General features: G+C 34.9%; 1 protein-coding gene across 1 annotated transcript; it reads right to left on the bottom strand.

Annotated features, from left to right (window-relative positions):
* Positions 1–12,003: 12,003 nt before the first annotated feature.
* Positions 12,004–13,496, bottom strand: FAF2 (FANTASTIC four-like protein (DUF3049)). The gene has a single exon (XM_068483442.2). It carries the CDS (start codon positions 13,292–13,294, stop codon positions 12,200–12,202), a length of 1,095 nt encoding a protein of 364 aa, XP_068339543.2. The 5' UTR covers positions 13,295–13,496; the 3' UTR covers positions 12,004–12,199.
* Positions 13,497–19,287: the final 5,791 nt, after the last annotated feature.

Raw genomic sequence — 19,287 nt, 5'->3', positions numbered from 1 at the left:
ACACATGGTCAAAATCAAGGTAGTACGTGGTTGGGAACGAATTCCAAGCTTGTATTTTACACGAAAAGTCTGAGTTTGATTCATGACGCTGGTGAATGACACGATGATTGTTAGGTCGAGGTTGAAATACTTCTGTGGGTCTTCCTGGCACTCAAAAAGATAGATTGTCACGGCGAAACCACTAGCTAACAAACTATTAACAAAAAGTCAAGATCAATATAGTCAACAAAGTATTAACAATTTCTATTTCACTAGTCAATTTTTAAAACTCCTAGAATTTATGTAGAGCTCGATTTAAACTCAATTACAACATAACAAACACGTTGTCTAAGCCTAACCAACTAGACCAACCCACACATACCTAAGCCCACATTTGGCCTAGTACACGAAGTAGAGGCATTAGGAATTACATGTGATGTGTCCCAAATTGTCTCAAATCAAATCTATGCAGTAATGGTGTAATTTCGGCTAAAAGTTATGTCTGCTCGATTAGGGCATCCCTGCACTGGATGGACGGGCATATGCAAATCATGTAGTTCTATTTGTGTATAAATCTCAAATCCTAAATCATCCTATTTACTAGGTAATTGAGTGAGAGAGAACAATGTAGAAAAACACATGATTTTGTCTTTTGGGGGGGGGGGGGGGGGTGTCTCTGCCTTCACTTCACACCGTTGATCCAGATGTTTATGCTCCTCTTTAGGTTTACCTTGATTGAACTTGTTGGCCAAAATTTTCAACAATCTCATCGATTCAAACCTACAAATCGGGGACAAAGTCGCTAAGCCAATTATGATTTCATGCGTGATACTTAATTACAGTAGCAAAAGGCTAAATTTTATGTAAAGCAACATAGAGGATGGTCGCCTCTAGATTCCTGGCAGCATGGGCGTGTCATCCTTCACCTTAGGCTTCTCTTGTTTAGGCCTCATTGGAGGATTTTTCGCATTGGATTGAGGCTCATTTTATGTATCTGTTTGTAAATGATGTGAGTAAAACTATTACTCATGCTATGTTTGTATAAGTGACGTCTAGTGTATGTCTGTTTGTCTTTTCTTAGAGTTTGTATTAGGTGTATGTGCAAGATCGATGTATTCGCTATAAATCTAATTGATTATTATATTTGAATTTCATTTGTATTCGAGAATGTGTCAGTATTTTGTGGTTTTGTACATTGCATCACCCTTACTTGAAAGAAAAAAACAAAGAATCTGATTTGACTTAAAGGATGGGGGATTGTGGAATATCGACATGTATCAAGTTGGCGCAGATAGAGGTAAACAAGATCTTGTTCTTTGGTTTCCATCACTTCCAAAGAAAAACCTCCCTTGGTCAAGTTTCTCTCGGTGATCTGTCTGCCTGACGAGCAATTTTATTTCTCTCAAGATCTCAATGTATCTCTTTTAGTTGCATGCTTTTTGACTATTTTCCTTCATGCATCTCTGCAGGGGCTAGCTCCCTAAGATCGTTGTCCCAACGTTATTGGTGCATTTGAAGAAGAGAAATCATGGATAGAGAATCTAGAGAGAGGAAAGGAAAGAGAGCACAAACTTCTGTGTACTCCAAATACATGTGACTTGGTTTATTATTTTATGTGTTATAATGTAAGTGCACGATATAATTGATCTGTTTCATTTATAATAATAATAACAAAACACAATTTACCAAAAAACACAAAAATAGAATTTAATTTATAATGTAAGTGAAATAATAGAGTAATATGACAGTATTTTAAATACACCAAAAAATCTCTTCGAACGGGAGATAGTGAGTGTGAGAGAGAGAGAGAGAGAGAGACTATCCATGATCGACCGATGTAAACTCATGTGTTCAGAGCTATAGTATAATCTCGTTCTATACATGAAGATATATATTATTGATCACTCTCGCCATGAACATGCATGTAACATATTGCATGAAACTAACGTGAAAAATACCTGAATTAAGTCTCAAACAAGTAATTGATGTCTCTAGCTAGTGAGAAATTTTCAATATTGCTAGGAATACAAAGCGGTATACACTTTGTGTCATCATATAATTGAAGGAAATTTTTTTTTTTTTTTATGTATCTCTTCAATTGTATATTCTGTGGCGTACTGATCCGTGTTTCGAGAACACTAAAAAATTCTCCTAGCTAGTCGGTAGATACAATGGCGTACGGCTAGGATTTCTCACCAAGATAAACGATCAACGTACACGTACTAATATATCGTCTACAGCTAGGGTTCCTAGCTACGTACCTAGCTTATCATATAATTGTACGAGTGGGCCAGGCCAGGGGTAACGGTCGAATTGAAGACAGACACATGAATTACAAAATGGATCGACGTTCAGAAAATCTTTTTTCTTTTCCTTTCTGTTTTGAGCAATCAGACAGAGAAATCTAATGTACGAAACCCCAACAAAGAGCATAGATATCGAGAATCCAAAATGCATATGGAAATTACGGTCGTGGGGTCCCGCAGTTTGATACCGTCTTGGATCTTCTGCTCTGAATCATCCCCTTCATCCTCTTGTCAAGCATGCAGATTCTCATATACCACTTACTCATCAACTGCCATGATGAGTACTAGTTGTTTGTAGCATTAATTAATTCATGCATTGCAACCCATTAAGTAAAGCATACTTATATGTGATATGTGTTTAATTAGTAGAGAAACTATTAAAATCAGTAATATGTGTGATTAAACACACACACATATATATATGTGCGCTTTCTCTGCTAAAATCAGTAATATGTATGTGTAAACACATATGTGCGCTCTCTCTACTAAAATCAGTAATATGTGTGTATAAACACATACACACACACATATATATATACACGCGCGCGCATGCATGCTTTTACTCGGGCCAAGAGAAAATGCATTTGCTTCACAAATTAATTAAGTAATTTAAGGTTATATATGCATAGAACTTTCTATGGTCATTTATCCAGTGATAATATTACACGTTATAGTCATGTTCTCTTGGTTATGATCAGGTTACTAATTCATGGCCAGCATATTCGTATCAAACAACTTGTCTTAACATTAAATACAAGTAATGCATATATATAAACACTGCAATTTATGCATGCGACTACGTACATGACGTGTAAATGTTGTTGTATTGAAATGATAAGATAAATGCTAAGAGATTATCTTAAAGTGAGACTCTTCATGAATTCTCTGTCACATCATAGTTTAACGTATCCCGTGTCACTATTATAATTTTGTGCAAAAAATATAAGTTGACAGAGAATCCATAGAAAGTCCTCTTTGTTGCAATCATATTTAGAATAGGAATATGATTGTGTAAATCCTAGTAGATATGAGAATGTATCTTATATTCCTATTAGGAGTTGATTACCTATTAAATTTTGTAATTCTAAAGGGAAAGGTTTTTACCTATCCTACTACTATAAATAAAGGCACAATGGGGTGAATCAAACACACCTCATAATTAAATCACTCTCTCTTCTCCCTCAATACTGTCGGCCCCTCTCTCTCTAAACCCTTAGATCGTTCAATCAAATAGGCCTACAACACTCTTGTTATTTCTCAAATAATATCGGTGCTGGATTGACTCATTAGTAGTGGATGGCTGAACAGCTCCTCTTTTAAATCTTGACAAGGTGCAAGTGCTTGGGCCACATTGTTAACTTTAACATCCCCTCCCCAACCTCCCACACACCCCGCGACCGGTCCTCACATTCTCTCTATGGTTATAAAATCCAATACCAACTCAGCCATCAATATGTCATTTAGAATATTGGTGATAAAGAAGTCTAAAGAAACAAATGTTTCATGCTTTTAAGACACCAACCAAGTAATATATCGAGCCATCAGCACCAAGGACTCGGGTGGCCTTGGTTTAAAGCTACCATGCATATATATCTAATTATCTACGTGCCCTTACAATATTGCCCTATTTATGATTGGTCCTTACTCCTTGGTATCTGCTTGCTTGTTTAGTAGACTTTTCTCATCTCCATTATCAAACGAAAAAGTACTTTTCCCATCTATATTATCTATAATCTCATTATATTAATGTTAAGGAAACCAAAATTGTAAATCAAATTTTGTAAACTAAATGATGTGGCTGTTGATGATTGGATTGTTACTTAAGTGTTAACGCGCTTATTTCCTATTAGTACACATCATTTGGTTTAAAAATTTAGTCTCACTAGCATTATCTATCTCATTAATATTCATTTGATCCTTTGAATTTGAAAACTAACCCTAATTATATAGTAATATATGTGTTATCATATTACGTAAATATGTTTACAATAGAGAGATTATATAAAATATATAACGTCCACAAGCAACGCAAATTTGATACAATTATCACAAAATTCGAAATATATAAAATTGCTTTTGAAATTGTCTGAATAACATTCCTTCCAACAAACTAGGTGTATAAGATTAATAACCTTATACATCTTAATTAACCCAAAAACTACTATAGTTGATTGGAAATCAACTAATTAAGGCTGGAGGTGAAACATCAAATCTAACATGGCAGCTCCAATACCCGGGAATTGGAGAGGATTGAAGAAATGGCAGTGATATTCATATAATGAAGTTTACTTTCCAGGATTAATTTTTGGTCATTTATTTTTTTAAATTCATTTTATCTAACAACCACAAAATTAAAAAAATGTGTGTGAGAAATAAAAATGAATGTATAGATAGCAGTACTAATTCTTCAGAAGAGGAAATCGGATTAGGATGATGACATGGATATCAAACACAAGATCCGTACGGAACACTGGAATAATGCATGGTTGATAAGAGGTCAAAAATATTATTGGACACAAGTGGAGAGCAATGGAGTTGAACACGTAGGACAAAAGGGGTGTCCATCGCGATGCTGAGTGGAAGACCACACATAATTAATGGGTGGAATTTACAATCTTCCCGTTCCAATTAAGGCATAATATTATGCATATCAGTATATATGCATGGCAGGATGAGATCGATCACCACAGTCCAGGGGACCTGTCGATGTTGTGGACTTAATTTGTGTTTGTAAAAAACTTAGATTTGGTGCTAGTCCCTTTTTCACACCTCACACATTAATATTTTTGTGTGGATAATCCTTCCTTTATTCTCCACAAGGATGAAGATTCTTATCATCATATGACATTGTTTCATTTCACTGTATAACGTCATAATTAAGCTACTTATTTTCAATATTACAATCAAAATCTTTTAGAGACACGTAGTAGCGCAATATGAACATCATGAACTGTCCAATAATAATTAAAACCAATTGTTGCTTATCGGTTCCTATCTTTTTTATAGGAATATTTGTAAAGTGAAATAAAGTCATGTTCGAGAAGAAAAGAGGGGTTTCCACCTTACTGAGAATTAGGAAAGTGTTATGTGGTGCAGTATTTTCTCAGGTGCAAAGCCACGGCATGCCATCCATGAATGGGACAAGGACAGCTCAGGCATAGCCATGTACACAAAGTTGCATACATATAACGCAAAGATAACCATAGCTTAAATGTGGGGACAATTCAACATTTGAGGTCTTTGTGCGGGCTTTGTGTTCTTTTTCTTGTACAGTTGGGTGGACAAAGTGGTGGGATTGTTTTGAACGTCAAATTGTGAGGAAACAAAACTTTTGCTGTGCAGCAATAATTTTTACGTACATATATGTCAACGAGTTCTTCTATTATGTTAAGAGTTTTCTTTAAAACATTGAATCAGTGGTATCAGGTGGTCCTAATTAAGGTATATTAGGCGCTAGTTGAGCGAGAGGCCGTGCCTAGTGAGAGTATGCACCTAGACGGACTAGGCAGATTTAAAGTATATTTATTACATATCATATACATAAGTGTCTATCTACACTTAAAAAAAATATATACTTATATTGAGAATTTGAGTTTATTATTTTAATTAGGTTTATTATTTAACATATAACATACAAAAATATCAAAATTTTGCTTCAGTATTTTAGTGACTTTGATGAGATGAAAGTTCAAGTGATTATGATTTTGTAGTACTTTACGAAATATTTTTCAAAGGTCATATGAATTTATAGTGAATTTTAAAAGAAATAACGGTGTCAAACATGTAGTATAAAAAGTATTGGTTGAGTAAATATCATTCTTTTATTAATTAAAATGCTAGCAACCTGATTGGACAACAATTAAAAAAATGAAAAATGGGGAGTTGGCCATGAGGGAAATGGAGAGAGAAAGTCCTTCATCTTCATTGAAACCAAGGTCCAAGAACAATAGAGCCATGGTAGATTTCTCTGCGTTCCTCTTCCTCTGGGCTTCTGTTGCACAACATTTGCACAGCCATAGTCGTCTCATCTTCTCTCTTCCACCACCTGCCAAACCATTAGGTGGTCCTCAAAAATCCTCTTAGGCGCTTATTTGGACTTCCAAGTGGTCCTAAGACCACCTGGGTACATGAGTGGATTCGCTTCTGCATCGAAACATCTCTTAAGTTCGAGTTTTAGACGACTCCAAAAGTGCTGCTGGCTTATAATAAGTAGAAACGCTCATTAAAATAGCTAATACTAGTTTACCATGCATGGCCTTATGAAGATAATACACATTAATATATAATTATAGAACAAGAAGAGATTTTTTAGTATGCTTTGGGGTCTCCTATAGAACGAATTTTTAACCATTAGATCTTTATTCAATAACTAAAATCAAACAATAAAAAATTCTAGACTATAAGATACTTTGAAGTATAATAGAATTTTCCATGTGCCACGGCCAATGGGATCGATAAAAATCAAACCAAGATGAAGAGTGGAGTATGATTACTTTCAGTTGAAATATGGAACAATACCGACCAGTTTCTGAAGACTGCAATGGCCGGAGCTTTAATAATTTAGGAAGAAAAATGAATTTCATTGGAGGAGAAGTGAATCTCCTAACATGCAATATTACAAAAAGGCCTCCATTATGGGATGTGTCAGATCAATTCCCATGAGTAGTAGGGCAAAGACTGATATATCGTAAGGGTATTATACTTACGTACAACATATTGCCAAGAAAACTGGAAACCCTAATTGGTTCGCATGCAGAAACGCCGAGAGATGCATAGTAATAACGTAGGATGTACATATTGTGTCATGGTGCGAAAATTATAATCATTGACCTATCTTCTGTTACCAAATGTTGGCCGTTGTAAATGTGCACATGATCGATCACTAGGTCGAAGGACATTCTGTCTCTATTTTGTAAAGAAAGTCTAAACTACATCATTTCAATGTTTTTTTTTATATACATTTGATATTATCTACACTAAAAGGTAAGAGAATAGATTAAACCTTACAATGGAATAGCCCTAATAATTTGGTTTGAATTCGTCTTGGGTGAGAATTGAATCTAAGACCTCTCACTTTTTTTTTTTTTTGAACAAAAAAACATCTTGCTTACAAATGAAGAAAAATAACAGTACAAATGTTTTTAATTTGAGGGGATTAAGTTAATCACAAGTGTGTAGAAGCCTAGAAGGCATTAATAAATTTACCTTGAATTCGGTCCTAGCTAATTGTGGTACAAGTAAACCGGCAGGAAAAAAAATATATATATGCTGTATTTTTTTTTACTGAATATGGCAATTCAGAAAACAAGAAATGAAGAAGACATTATATATATATTTTCACCATCAGTTTGATGCTTAGGTTGAGTGTATACATCATGGTCTTGTACAAAATTAAGGCACTTATTGGTGCTGTTTTCTAATTAGCACAGGCTCCTACGAACATGCAAAAACTATTGAAGAATGTAGATCCATATGTTTGAAACTTGACGGAATAAAATACCATCTTTAAATGAATAGTTTCTATTGGTGTCAAAATTCGGACGAAACTTGATTGAGTTTAACATGTATTTGATCTGAATGTTGCTTTCAGTCTCAGTGTCATGAGATGGCTCAAGAGTCAAGAGAAAGAGAAAATTGTGTGTCACTGTTAGAGGATACCAACAAACAGTAGTGTGTGTAGAGTTGTGTTGTATTTGTGCGTAGATTTGACTTTTTAACCAAAAAATTGTGCACCAAGTGGAACGTTGGTTCAATTAAATTCTTTTTTATGCCTCGAGCGAACGAGGACTCGAAATCTAGTGCAAAAATGAGTCTTTGCATAAGTTATTACTAGAAATGAAATTAGAAATAGCTATAGAAACATGAAACTAAATGTAATCAATTCATGACGAAATCAATTAGAAATGTTTACGAAATACGGGTTAGCCAATCAACATGACTTGAAATGTAAATAAACTTGAAAATGTAATGTAATGAAACTAGTCAGCTTTAGCAAAAATCAGGTCATGTAGGACAAGATAATGCTAGAGGAGTCCATTGAAGTCACTGGTATCAGACTAGACTAAGTAGGAAACATTGTCTCAAATAGGTGATCAGGGTGTTGGAATTGCAAGTCAACCACATCATACTACAGGGAGCTATAAATGTTTTATATCTTAGTGATAGTAGGTAGTGTTTTGCTTCGAAGGGAAGGAAGGCTTTGAATTATAGCTAAAGAGCTAAGAGATTTTACTAAAGAGCAATTGGTTTGTACCGAAAAGCAAATTGGTTGATTAAAGAATCACTTGAAGTTTGTATAATCGTAGAGATTGTATTTTACGAAGGTTTGGAGCTTGAAGGCCTTTGATTCTATTTATAGGCAGCCAGGGAAGAGCAGCCTCAATCATATTGATCATATCAATGGCTGCAATTCATGGTTGGTAGCCTTCTGCTAAGATTTATGGTGCATTACACAATTGTTGTGGTGATATCAGCATGTCTGGTGATGCATTCCTTGTTCTACGAGAAGGCGAGAGATTCTCGAATCTGATTGTCGGCGTGGCAGACATGCTTCGGGGAAGGTCGAGTGAGAGTCCTCGGACAATTATGGATTGGTGAGAAATGATCGCCCGAGCCCTAGGAAAGTACCCTAAGTTGGGCTTCGGAGTTAATGGGTCGTTGTCGCACGACTTTTCGTAAAATAAAAATAAACTGACCCCAAAGCAAGTCTTATTTTTATTTATGGCCCAAACATTTTCACTCTTAATAAAGTACAGAAGCTTTATGTAATCCCATGTAAGAGGAGTTTTGAAGAATGCAAATCTCACATTGGAGACTTGACATATATATGAATAGTTTCACCTTTAATACTATCAAGATCGTTGGTAAATCACACATATTAGTATATTATATATACAGAGATGATATATGTGATTTGAAATAAACTACTGATTCAATTCTAAAATTTTAACACAAACAAGCTAGGAAGCTGAAATTCCCATGTGAAGACAAACAATCTCCATATTAGAGATACGTGTGAAACTATTATTACGAGTGATGTTAACCATTTATAAGAATCCAACAATGGCTAAACGGGGCAGGCAGTTATATAATGTATCAATATGCCAGTTTCTTTCATGGATAGTAATAGTACTTTCAACTGACAGTAAAATGAAAGTGATCCTTCACCAAAAACTATGAAAGTGATCACAAGATAGCTTGGCCCCAAGAGTTTTCTATCCTAGCTTTTTACATGACCTTTCATATATCATGGTGTGAGAGGATATATTAAGGATGATGCTATCACACGCTCATTTTTACTTTTCACATGCACCTTGTTAATTTTTGTCATTTAATCTTCTTCAATTCATTCGATCTAACGCCCAGAAATTAAGAGAATTGTGTAAAAGATAAAAAGAGGTGTGTGAATAACATCACCCTATATTTATGTACCCTATATGATCAAGGGTCTCTATCTAATCTATCAATAAAGCTCTTGAATTAACCACATGATGTATCAGACACAATCTTGCATGTGGCTAAGTTGACAATTTCATTTCCTTTCCCATACTAACCACTTCAATCGTACACTCGTTGTACAATGACATAGGGATGCCCCAGCTCCATGAGTGGACAATGTCTTCCTCGATTTCTTAAAAATATGAGAAATGTTAAGAGGAATTTTTTTTTAAATGTTAATATCTATAGACTTTTTAACACTTCACAGTTTAACGTTAATTTACGTGATAATATCATAAAATATTATGCCAAAAATATGAAGTGACAGAGAATTCATAAAAAAATTATTTTTGAGAAAATCCCCTTAACATTTATATTAGGGCTTCACAACGTGGATGAAATATATATGTAAACTCCACGTGCATCAACTTTCAGGACTCAGAAATTGCTAACGCATCCAAGTACGACAGCTAAAAACACTTTACTTGCAGACTCCTAATATTCTGAAAGGAACCTCTAGATTAACTTAACCTTGTTAATCATTGTTTTTATTGGCTGTCAATATATTCTATATTTATATATCAGCCATCTTAGCCGTCAGTCGCGATAAATTGGTAACGAAAATTGTACTGCCAACACTGCAATTAATACAAAATGCATGTTATTATGGAATGGAAGTTTTTAGGACAGTGGGTTGGACAAGGAATGTTTAGCAGTTAAAAATTAACACGTGCAAAAAATGAGTGTAGCGAATGTAAGAATGTTTCGTTGGATGTGTGGATAAACGATAAAAGATAGGATTAAGAACGAAGATAATTGAGGTAAAGTAGGAGTGGCCGCAATTAAATATAAGATGAGAAAAGATCGGTTAAGGTAATTTGGACACATGAACTGAAGACCTAACAGATGCTTCAGTTAAAGAATGCGATTATGAGACTCTAGGCAAAAGCTGTAGTTGAAGATCTACAAAGACTTAAAAAGAGACTTTTAAGAAATGATGCGAAGTACTTGGAGCCAACAACGGAAGAATGATGCAAAACTGAACTCATTAGCGTTCTAAGATTCAATCAACTCTACTTAAGGTTTGGTTGTTATTGTTGTTACAGTGGCCCTCTTCCTCCTCTGCTGCATGAACTATCGATCGAGCCGACTAGCACAACTCTTGAGTCTCAAGTCTCTTGTGCGTGATGGAATATCATATGAATTGAGAAGAAGAAAAGCGATCACACATGGATGATGAAGTCACTCCATGTTACCTTGTGGATCCTACACCTTGATGGTTACCATGAATAAGTCCACAACATGCAACATATGGTTATTTTTTAGCATGACACAAATTTTGGACCACTTGGTTATTATTTCATGTACAACTTGCAACGTACTTACAACCTCTGCATGAAACAAATTTTCACAATACTTGGTTTTCACAAGTTCACGTGACTTTTCTCTCTACCATCATGTGATGAAAGAGATACACATAATAGTTACAAGACATACATACCACAACATGCAACATACTTACCTTTGTCACGTGACGTGCAGTTTGGTGGCTCGCATAACTCCTCTCTCTATTTCTCGCATTGTCGCGTGGTAAGAAAGAAAGTCATCTTACATGATGAGATAACTACAAAAACGTTGCAAGTAGCCCTTTACCACAGTAATGAAAATGAGTTAAGCCATTGCATGACGGTGTGAATTCGAACCTCATCGGTGGGTAATCTAACAAAATCTACATTTGACAAAAAAAGACTACAAAAACGTTATACAAACTCGTTTTATGCAAGTTCTTTTCTCAAATAACGAACATTATTATTTGTTTTTAGAGTTATCTTACACTGATTGCAACCTCAAGCTGTTAATTGTACTACTGAACTCAAACAGTGCTTGCAGTGAAGCATATTCTGGAAGAGTAGCTTGAGAAGAATACGGGAAAGATAAAATATTTCGAGTACTTATTGAACTTCCAACTTCAAAAATGGTCCAAAATGATAGGCATAAAAAGTGATAGGGCCATTTGATTGGATAACAGTATAGTTGGGACCGGGACCAGCATAATGCTTTAGAATTGTGGTAGTTGGTGAAACTACGTCACTATATTCACGTTTGGACCGTTTGGTTGTTAGACTGGCTAAGCAAATAAAATTAATTCTTGTATGCAAAATCAAACCTACCTTAAAATTATTGTTTATTATAATGAACGTTCATTGCCTCTTAACCATGTTATAATTAATTTACGTGTTATATAATTGATTTATGCGTTATATGATTGTTAATTAGCATGTGCTGAAAATAATAGATTAATTAATCTAGAAAGACACATGAAAGATAGAAATGTCTGACAACGATAATAACAACATTAGCATAATTTGAAATTCGAAGCCACGGAACTTCAAATTTCAATGACTAAAAATTCTAAAAAAAAATAGTGAAAATATAATCATAGTGATTTTTTAGGGACAGAAACAGAGGAAAAGGGCTTAAGTGGCAACCCAAAAGGACTCCGGCCAATTCATGACCATCTTCTTGTTTCCACGCCCACCTTCCTTACATCTGCTTGGCCTTGGGAGCTTCTTTTCCATCCCCTTTTCACCCCCAACATTTCCACTATTCCCTTCCATATCCTCATTTTCAACGTGTTCATTCTTCCCCTCCACCTCCTCTGTTTCAACACTTACAGTATCCCGCTGCATCTCCTCTGTTTCAACATTTTCAACCTTCCCATCAATCTCCTCAGCTTCAACTTCACCACCATTTTCTTCGTTTTTTGCCTCGATTTTAAACTCGTCATCTTCTTCAACTTCTTCAAGCCCAACTTCTTCAATAATGTCACAGTTAGGGGATGAAATGTCCTTCAGCAATGTAAGCCTGAGCCTCCCATCACCGCGCTCCGCCTGGAAATTGGCGGTGGGAGGGGAGACTACAGTGACAGCTTTCAAAACCAGCCGCCCGCCTTCCCGGTGAGGCGTCACTTGGACACCATTGGAGCCACTGATAGATGTCAAAGGAGGAGGGAAATTTGTAGTAGTTGCACTACCACTTTTCAATCTCTTTGGTGTAGCTTGAACATTGTTGTCACCCAGTATTTTTGGACTCTCACTTGTTGTAATAGTAGTAGTAGAACATCTAGGGTTAGGGTTAACCTCCCCACTAATTCCTAGTGAGAGCAAAGGACTTTCAATCTTGTGTAACAAAAGAGAGAGCTTGTCGCCACCATTTTCGCTACCCGTCTCGTTACCTAAGCTTTCAGTGCACATTTCCAAGCTTCTTGGACTGAGCACTGAAGCAGAGCGCTTAGCGAGCGGGTGGACATAGACTTTCTCTGCTTCGCTTTCGCTTTTGGCGGTTTGAGTTGGGTTGGCCAGAGACTGGAGGAAGCTCCAGCCAGCTACTTCAACTTCCTTGTTGTCCTTCTTGTTGATCAAGTCCAAGTTATCAATTTTTTCGAGGTGGGATGTTTTCTCTGGAGATTCGGGGAGGAAATTTGACCCCGGTGGATTCAGTTTGAGGCGAACAAGAGGCTCGAGGCATGATTTCAGCACTTGATGACAGACAGTGCTTGATGTTGAAGACATGTTGGTATGCAAAATAAGAAGGTGAAAAAAAAAAAGCCAGAGGCGTTTGAAAAAACAGAGTAGGAGCAGAGAGCTTGAATTTGGATGGAAAAAGGTGAGGAATTTGAAGGTGTTAGAGAAAATTTGCAGGGAAATCCGGCAAAGACTTGGATTTAAAGAAAACCCAAGTTATGGTATGAGCGAAATTGCAGATAGTTTGAGAAAAAATGGAAGGGGAGGGCTTGAATTTATAGCATAGAGATGGTGGCATTTTTTGTAAATATGTTGACTTTCCACGACTGTGGAGTGTGGACTGTAGTGAAGAACAACTTTTGTGCCTACTAGAATAATACATTTATGATTTACTATTTTCTCAAGAAATTTTTCAGTATATTGGAAATAAATTTCTCAAGACCATAAAGTGTGGACTGTAGTAAAGGTGAACTTTTGTGCCCACTAGAATAATACATTTATGATTCACTCTCTCACACCGTTAGATGAGAAATTTTTCAGTGTGCCGGAAATACGTTTTAATACATCAAAGATCATGATACAAATGGTTAGAATTATTTTTTCCAGTATCGAACCACTTTTATTATAACACTTGATGTACCGGGTTATATTTCCGGCACACTAAAACATCTCTCCTACCACACATATAAAATATAAAAAATAAAATGATTTTGGACGGTGGTAAAGGCATTTTGGGGTTGCAGGGCAAACCAAATCATTAGGGCATGTTTCGTTGAGTCTCTAAAAAACTCTTGTTTAATATGGTCTTCCAGTATTAAAAGGTTGAAGAAATATAATAGTTTTTGACTTTCATTTGTATGATTTTAATAAGAGCCGGTTGTTGTTGTTCTTCTTTTTTTTTTTAACAGATAATCTACTATCTACATTAAGGAGTGAGAGAGTGAGAGAGTGAGAGAGTGAGAGAGTGAGAGAGTGAGTTAAGTCTCACAATGGTCTAACAATAATATAGTTCAAATCCTCTCACTTACAAGTGAAGAAGATACCACTAGATTGTAATACGAAGTAGCCCTCGATGTATAACACCTTGTTTACTTGGTTGAGATTAACAAATTTTTCATCATACATTTAAAAATCGTCTATGTTTACATCAGTTAAACTGGTTACCGTCTCGTAAATGGCGAATTCGTAACCAATTTATTTCCCCAAGTGCAAATAATATCGTTATATCAAGAAAAAAGAAAGTCTACAAAATATTAGTTAAATTAGATATCTTCCACTTATTCTATGGCCTCAACGGTTTTAGTAACAATTAAGACCATCTTGATGAACCGTTCATTTATTTGGTACATATGAATGTTTAAACAAACTTCTAATTCAGTTGAGTGTTTTTTTTTTTTTTTTTTTTTTTTTTTTTAGAGATGATTTTTAAATTGTGCTTATGACAATAGACAATTAAGTGCACAAGGAAACCAGAGATAACTATAATTAAGTAGACATCTATACTGAGGTAATAATTTCTAGGAATGACTTGGGTGTTATTCTTGGCCGCTAAGACAACTCTTTTTTGTTGTTTAACTATAAATAATTGTGGGGTTGAATCAATTTTTGTGAATAAAACGAGTAATTGCCTCATTTGATAGGGAACATAAGGCTTTCTCAGCCATTTGCATTTACTGCCAAATGAAAACCAAACAAACAGACCAGATAGGAATTTGATATTTTTATCCACGCAATCTATTGCATGTGTTCGGGTCAGAAACTACGTTTGTAGTGTGTGTTTTACAACTACTTATATTATAATACGCGTATTACTATCTTACGTAATTATACTCTAGTACCACATAGTAAGGTTTCGCAGAGAGAAATTTTCAGTGTGCATAGAGCACAGGGCAGTACGCCACATCTTATATACAATTGGAAGAACATTTAAAAACGAAAACTTTCCTCCTATTGAGTAATGACATATGATGTGTCACCTGTGTTCTGTGCAGACTGAAAAATTTCTCCACAAATGCCGGACTCATTTTCAACTAACTGATTGCTTCAACTTCCATACAAAAAGTTTGCAGTCAGCATAAAACATATAAAATGACCGACCAATTGAGATTCTGAGAAGAACCCATGGTGGACACTTAATTAAATTTAAACCTGACTTTGCTTTCTTCTAAGGCAAGAGTTTACCCCTAATCATGAAGCTTATTGTGCACTCAAAATTCCAAAATTGTAGCTATTTTACTCTTTGGAACAAAAGAAAGCAACTTGATCTGCGCTTCATCCCCCCTATTTTGCTAAAATCTTCTTTGGTTAGGTAAATTCCAAACATGTACGGACATGTTTGTGTGCTTTAAACAACAAATTTTTTTGTTTCGGTTTAATTGATACAAACACTTGGTATTTTGATTTTAAGATTACACGTGATCCTTTGTTAACTCACATAGCCACATATGTTCATACTTGTTAGGCAAAATTAACACCAATGAAACTTCCCGAGCATTTGAAATTGAGTCATAAACCTAATAACCTATTAGGCTTTTAACCTAGTTATCTGAATAGAGGAAGTCTCATGTTCAACTGATCTTAATGATGCAATGATGATACTGTTTTTGTAATGAGATCGATACTGTGCTATAGGTAGTTCTATTGTGATGCATGGGCACAACTTGTGGACTAGTTACTTCTTGTAAAAATATCATATTGTTTGTCAAAAAAAAAAAAAAAAAAAAAAAAAAACCCTGGTTGAAAGGAAATATTGTGGTTCATGCACCAAATCTTGCATTAACACATCCCTGCAGGCAATAACCCCAGAGCGAGTTTGCTTAATTAAAGCAAATTACCGAGCCAACATGCATTGCTACATAACGGAACAAGAAAAGACCCCCGAACCATTTTTAGTCATGAAATTTACAGCTAAATAAAGGGTTTTATTTCAATTAAAGTTGATCTAGCCCACTTGTACCCAGCTGACGCGAAGTGGAGTATGGTTTGGCTCTCAGCTGGGTCGTTGATTTTCTCATTCTCGTTTTATCATTTTGCACTTATTTTTTTATCAATTGATCCTCATTTAATTATTGAATTGAAACGCTAAAAAAAAATTAAAAAGAGTGTGCATGGGAAGAACATGAAGGCGTGAAAATCACTATTCGTCCTTAAAACTCTAATCTGCTTTATATTGTGTGGCCTGAATCATGCATTAATTTCAAGAATCAATGCCTCTGTAATTCAAGGAACTGCGACTAGTTTCGAAATCAAAGAAAAATAGTACTGCAATACTATAAATTACTATATTTTTCCCATCAGAAAAAGACTAGGGCACTGAGCAGCAAGATGAATGCTTTGCCTAAACTGGTTCCGATAACAAAAATCCCAGACCGTCCCATGCTTTCCTAATATTAGATAAGTATAATTCCTTCCTTATCTGTCATCGTACTCAATAAAATCCAAATTATTTTAAAAAAAAATTGGATCAGAATTTACTGTAATTTGTGGAATTGGAAATCAGAAGTTATATAAACCTGACAATTTGCATACGTGAATTTCATATTGTTTTTATTGCCAGTTCTCAGGGCTTATAATTGTCTGGGAAGATCCAATAGTTATAGATGTGCATTATTGGAGCTTTAACTCTAAAAATTACACATTTTTATGAATAATATTTAGCTACTCGAAGGATGAGTAGGAGTTCAACTCAAAATTGTTCGTTGTCAATTCATAGAACTTCGTATTTAGGAGTAGAACTATTCATATTATAAATCACTCTATAAAAATCACCTCTGCAAAAAATCAATCAAATATAAAGTTGTTTAGTCATTGAACTGTATAAAAATAGATAAACGGAACTGATAAAATCATTACAAACCTTCTACATATGTATTTACTACAATAGATTGACTAAACAACTATAGTTTTAATTCATTTTTGTAAAGGTGTTCTTTACAGAGTGATTCATAAGATGAATGATTCTGATCATAAGCACGAAACTCTGTGATTCAAACACGGAGAATTTTGAGTAGGAATTCCTACTCATCTTTGAGTAGGCAAGCATTTTTCCATTTTTATTTGCATGAATTTTTTTTGTTTGTTTACTATTTAGGTCATGTTACACCATCTTTTGAGAACATACATCTAGGTAGCTCATAATTTAACAGATAGGTACACTGCAGGCATGTTTTGATGCTCGAAAATGCTCGTCTTCGAATCTTGGCTAACATGAATAATTTGATTTTGCACGGGGTTTCTCCGTATATCACCTTAATTAGGAGAAGATGATTAGTGATTAGTTTTGGTTCCCCTCCCTATATATAGTTCATGGAATCAAATAGGAAAGCAAGATTTAGAGACCCAGGCATTCTAAATGTGAGAACTTGCTCCTTACACAATAACGCTATTAACCAAATTAAAACATAGAATTATGTGTTGAAGGACAAACACAATTTAAGAGTTGGGCCATTTGATATGAATAGTGTGCTTGCCTTTTAGCATCCGAGTTTCAGACACCCTCTTTGTAAATTAGGGTGTCTAGAAAACTGTCATTACTATTTTTTATATTTCCTTTGGAACAGAAATATAGTGTATTCCTTATGGTGTGGACCAAAAGCATCTTACTCAACTTTGGTAATTTTAACCAATACTTATAATAATGGAATCCATTATTGAAACAAAAGAGAGATTAGTAAATAAAGATGCGAAAAAAAAAAACCTGTGATCAGATTAATATATTGACAAGGGCCAAGTTGGATATTTGGCCACGTGGGATAGGGTCATCGGAAAGTAGTAAAAAAATTAGGATTAATACCTTTATGGTGAAGTCCGTTATGAATTATGCCCAAAAATAAAAGTTTTGTTAACTTTTAGTTAATATCATGCATGCGAGCCTCATGTGTGAGGTTAACTTTGTCATTTACATGTCGTCCTTGTGTTGTGAAAAGAGTTCTTTCCTGATATACAATAAATATAGAAATACAATAAGATTCTAAACTTAATTACAACACTCTTAAGTATATGATTTTCAATGAAAGACTTAAAAGATAAACGATTCAAATTGTTAAACTAAATTACGAATTGGACCTAATAAATGTGTGAAAAAAAAATGTCCCAAAGTAAATAAAATTGATCAACCAACTAATTTTCATACTAAATGATTAGAAATTGGGTCAAACTTTCTTAATAGTGGTTTAAGATTCACCATGCAATGTGGTTAGTGATGCGAATTATATTTGATGCGAATTATATAAGCACACAAATTAAACCCTCTTTTTGACAATTGTAGTATAGATATAAGTAGGGATCGTTCTAGGCCGGGGATTAGGAGGGATTGCTAACCTAATAAAAATTGACTCAAAGAAGTTAAAATAAGCTTTAAAACACTTTAAATAAACTCAAAACACTCTTACTAACTTGTATGACTCAAAACAACTTTAAAAGACTCAAAACAACTTAAAACAACCAAAAGACTCAATTTAGACTCTAGGACTTAATTTGGACGAAAATACACTTGGTTTTGACTCTAAAGACTCAAAGAGACTCTTTTGGACAGATTTGGAACAAATAAGAAAGGGGGTTTTGATTTTGGACGAATTTAAAAGAAAACAAGTAACTTAAAACTTTAAAACAGATTTTGGACGAATTTTAGAAAAACTAATGGATGATGGGATAGCCAAGGGATACTTCTCCACACATGATACTTTCTAACATAAATTGATTTCCAGTTGCTTTTCCGATAAACCATGAACCTCAACACCCCAGATTAACCGTGACATCACTAATTAACCCTCAGATTTCCCTTAAGTTAGTGGATTGGATGACATCATACGACAACCCAAAGCATTCCTCAAAACGTCCCCTACATGACATCATAATAGAGATACGGTTAAAGATCATTACGTTCAATGGAAATCATAAGTATTGACAAAGCACTTGTAACTATGACATCATGATACGCATGCTAGGAATTTACTTAACATGATTGTGAAAACAACCTTAACTACTTGTGAATATAAGTTTGTGACGATTATGTGAAACACCCTTATATTCTAGCACCAAAT

The sequence above is a fragment of the Pyrus communis genome, chromosome 11 (assembly GCF_041283825.1).
Source record: "Pyrus communis isolate YQ-2024b chromosome 11, ASM4128382v1, whole genome shotgun sequence".
NCBI classification, from domain to species: domain Eukaryota; kingdom Viridiplantae; phylum Streptophyta; class Magnoliopsida; order Rosales; family Rosaceae; genus Pyrus; species Pyrus communis.
This window is presented reverse-complemented; position numbering and strand designations above follow the sequence as displayed.

Coding starts and splice junctions, on each gene's coding strand:
- FAF2 (XM_068483442.2), bottom strand. CDS start 13,294: ATGTCTTCAACATCAAGCACTGTCTGTCATCAAGTGCTGAAATCATGC.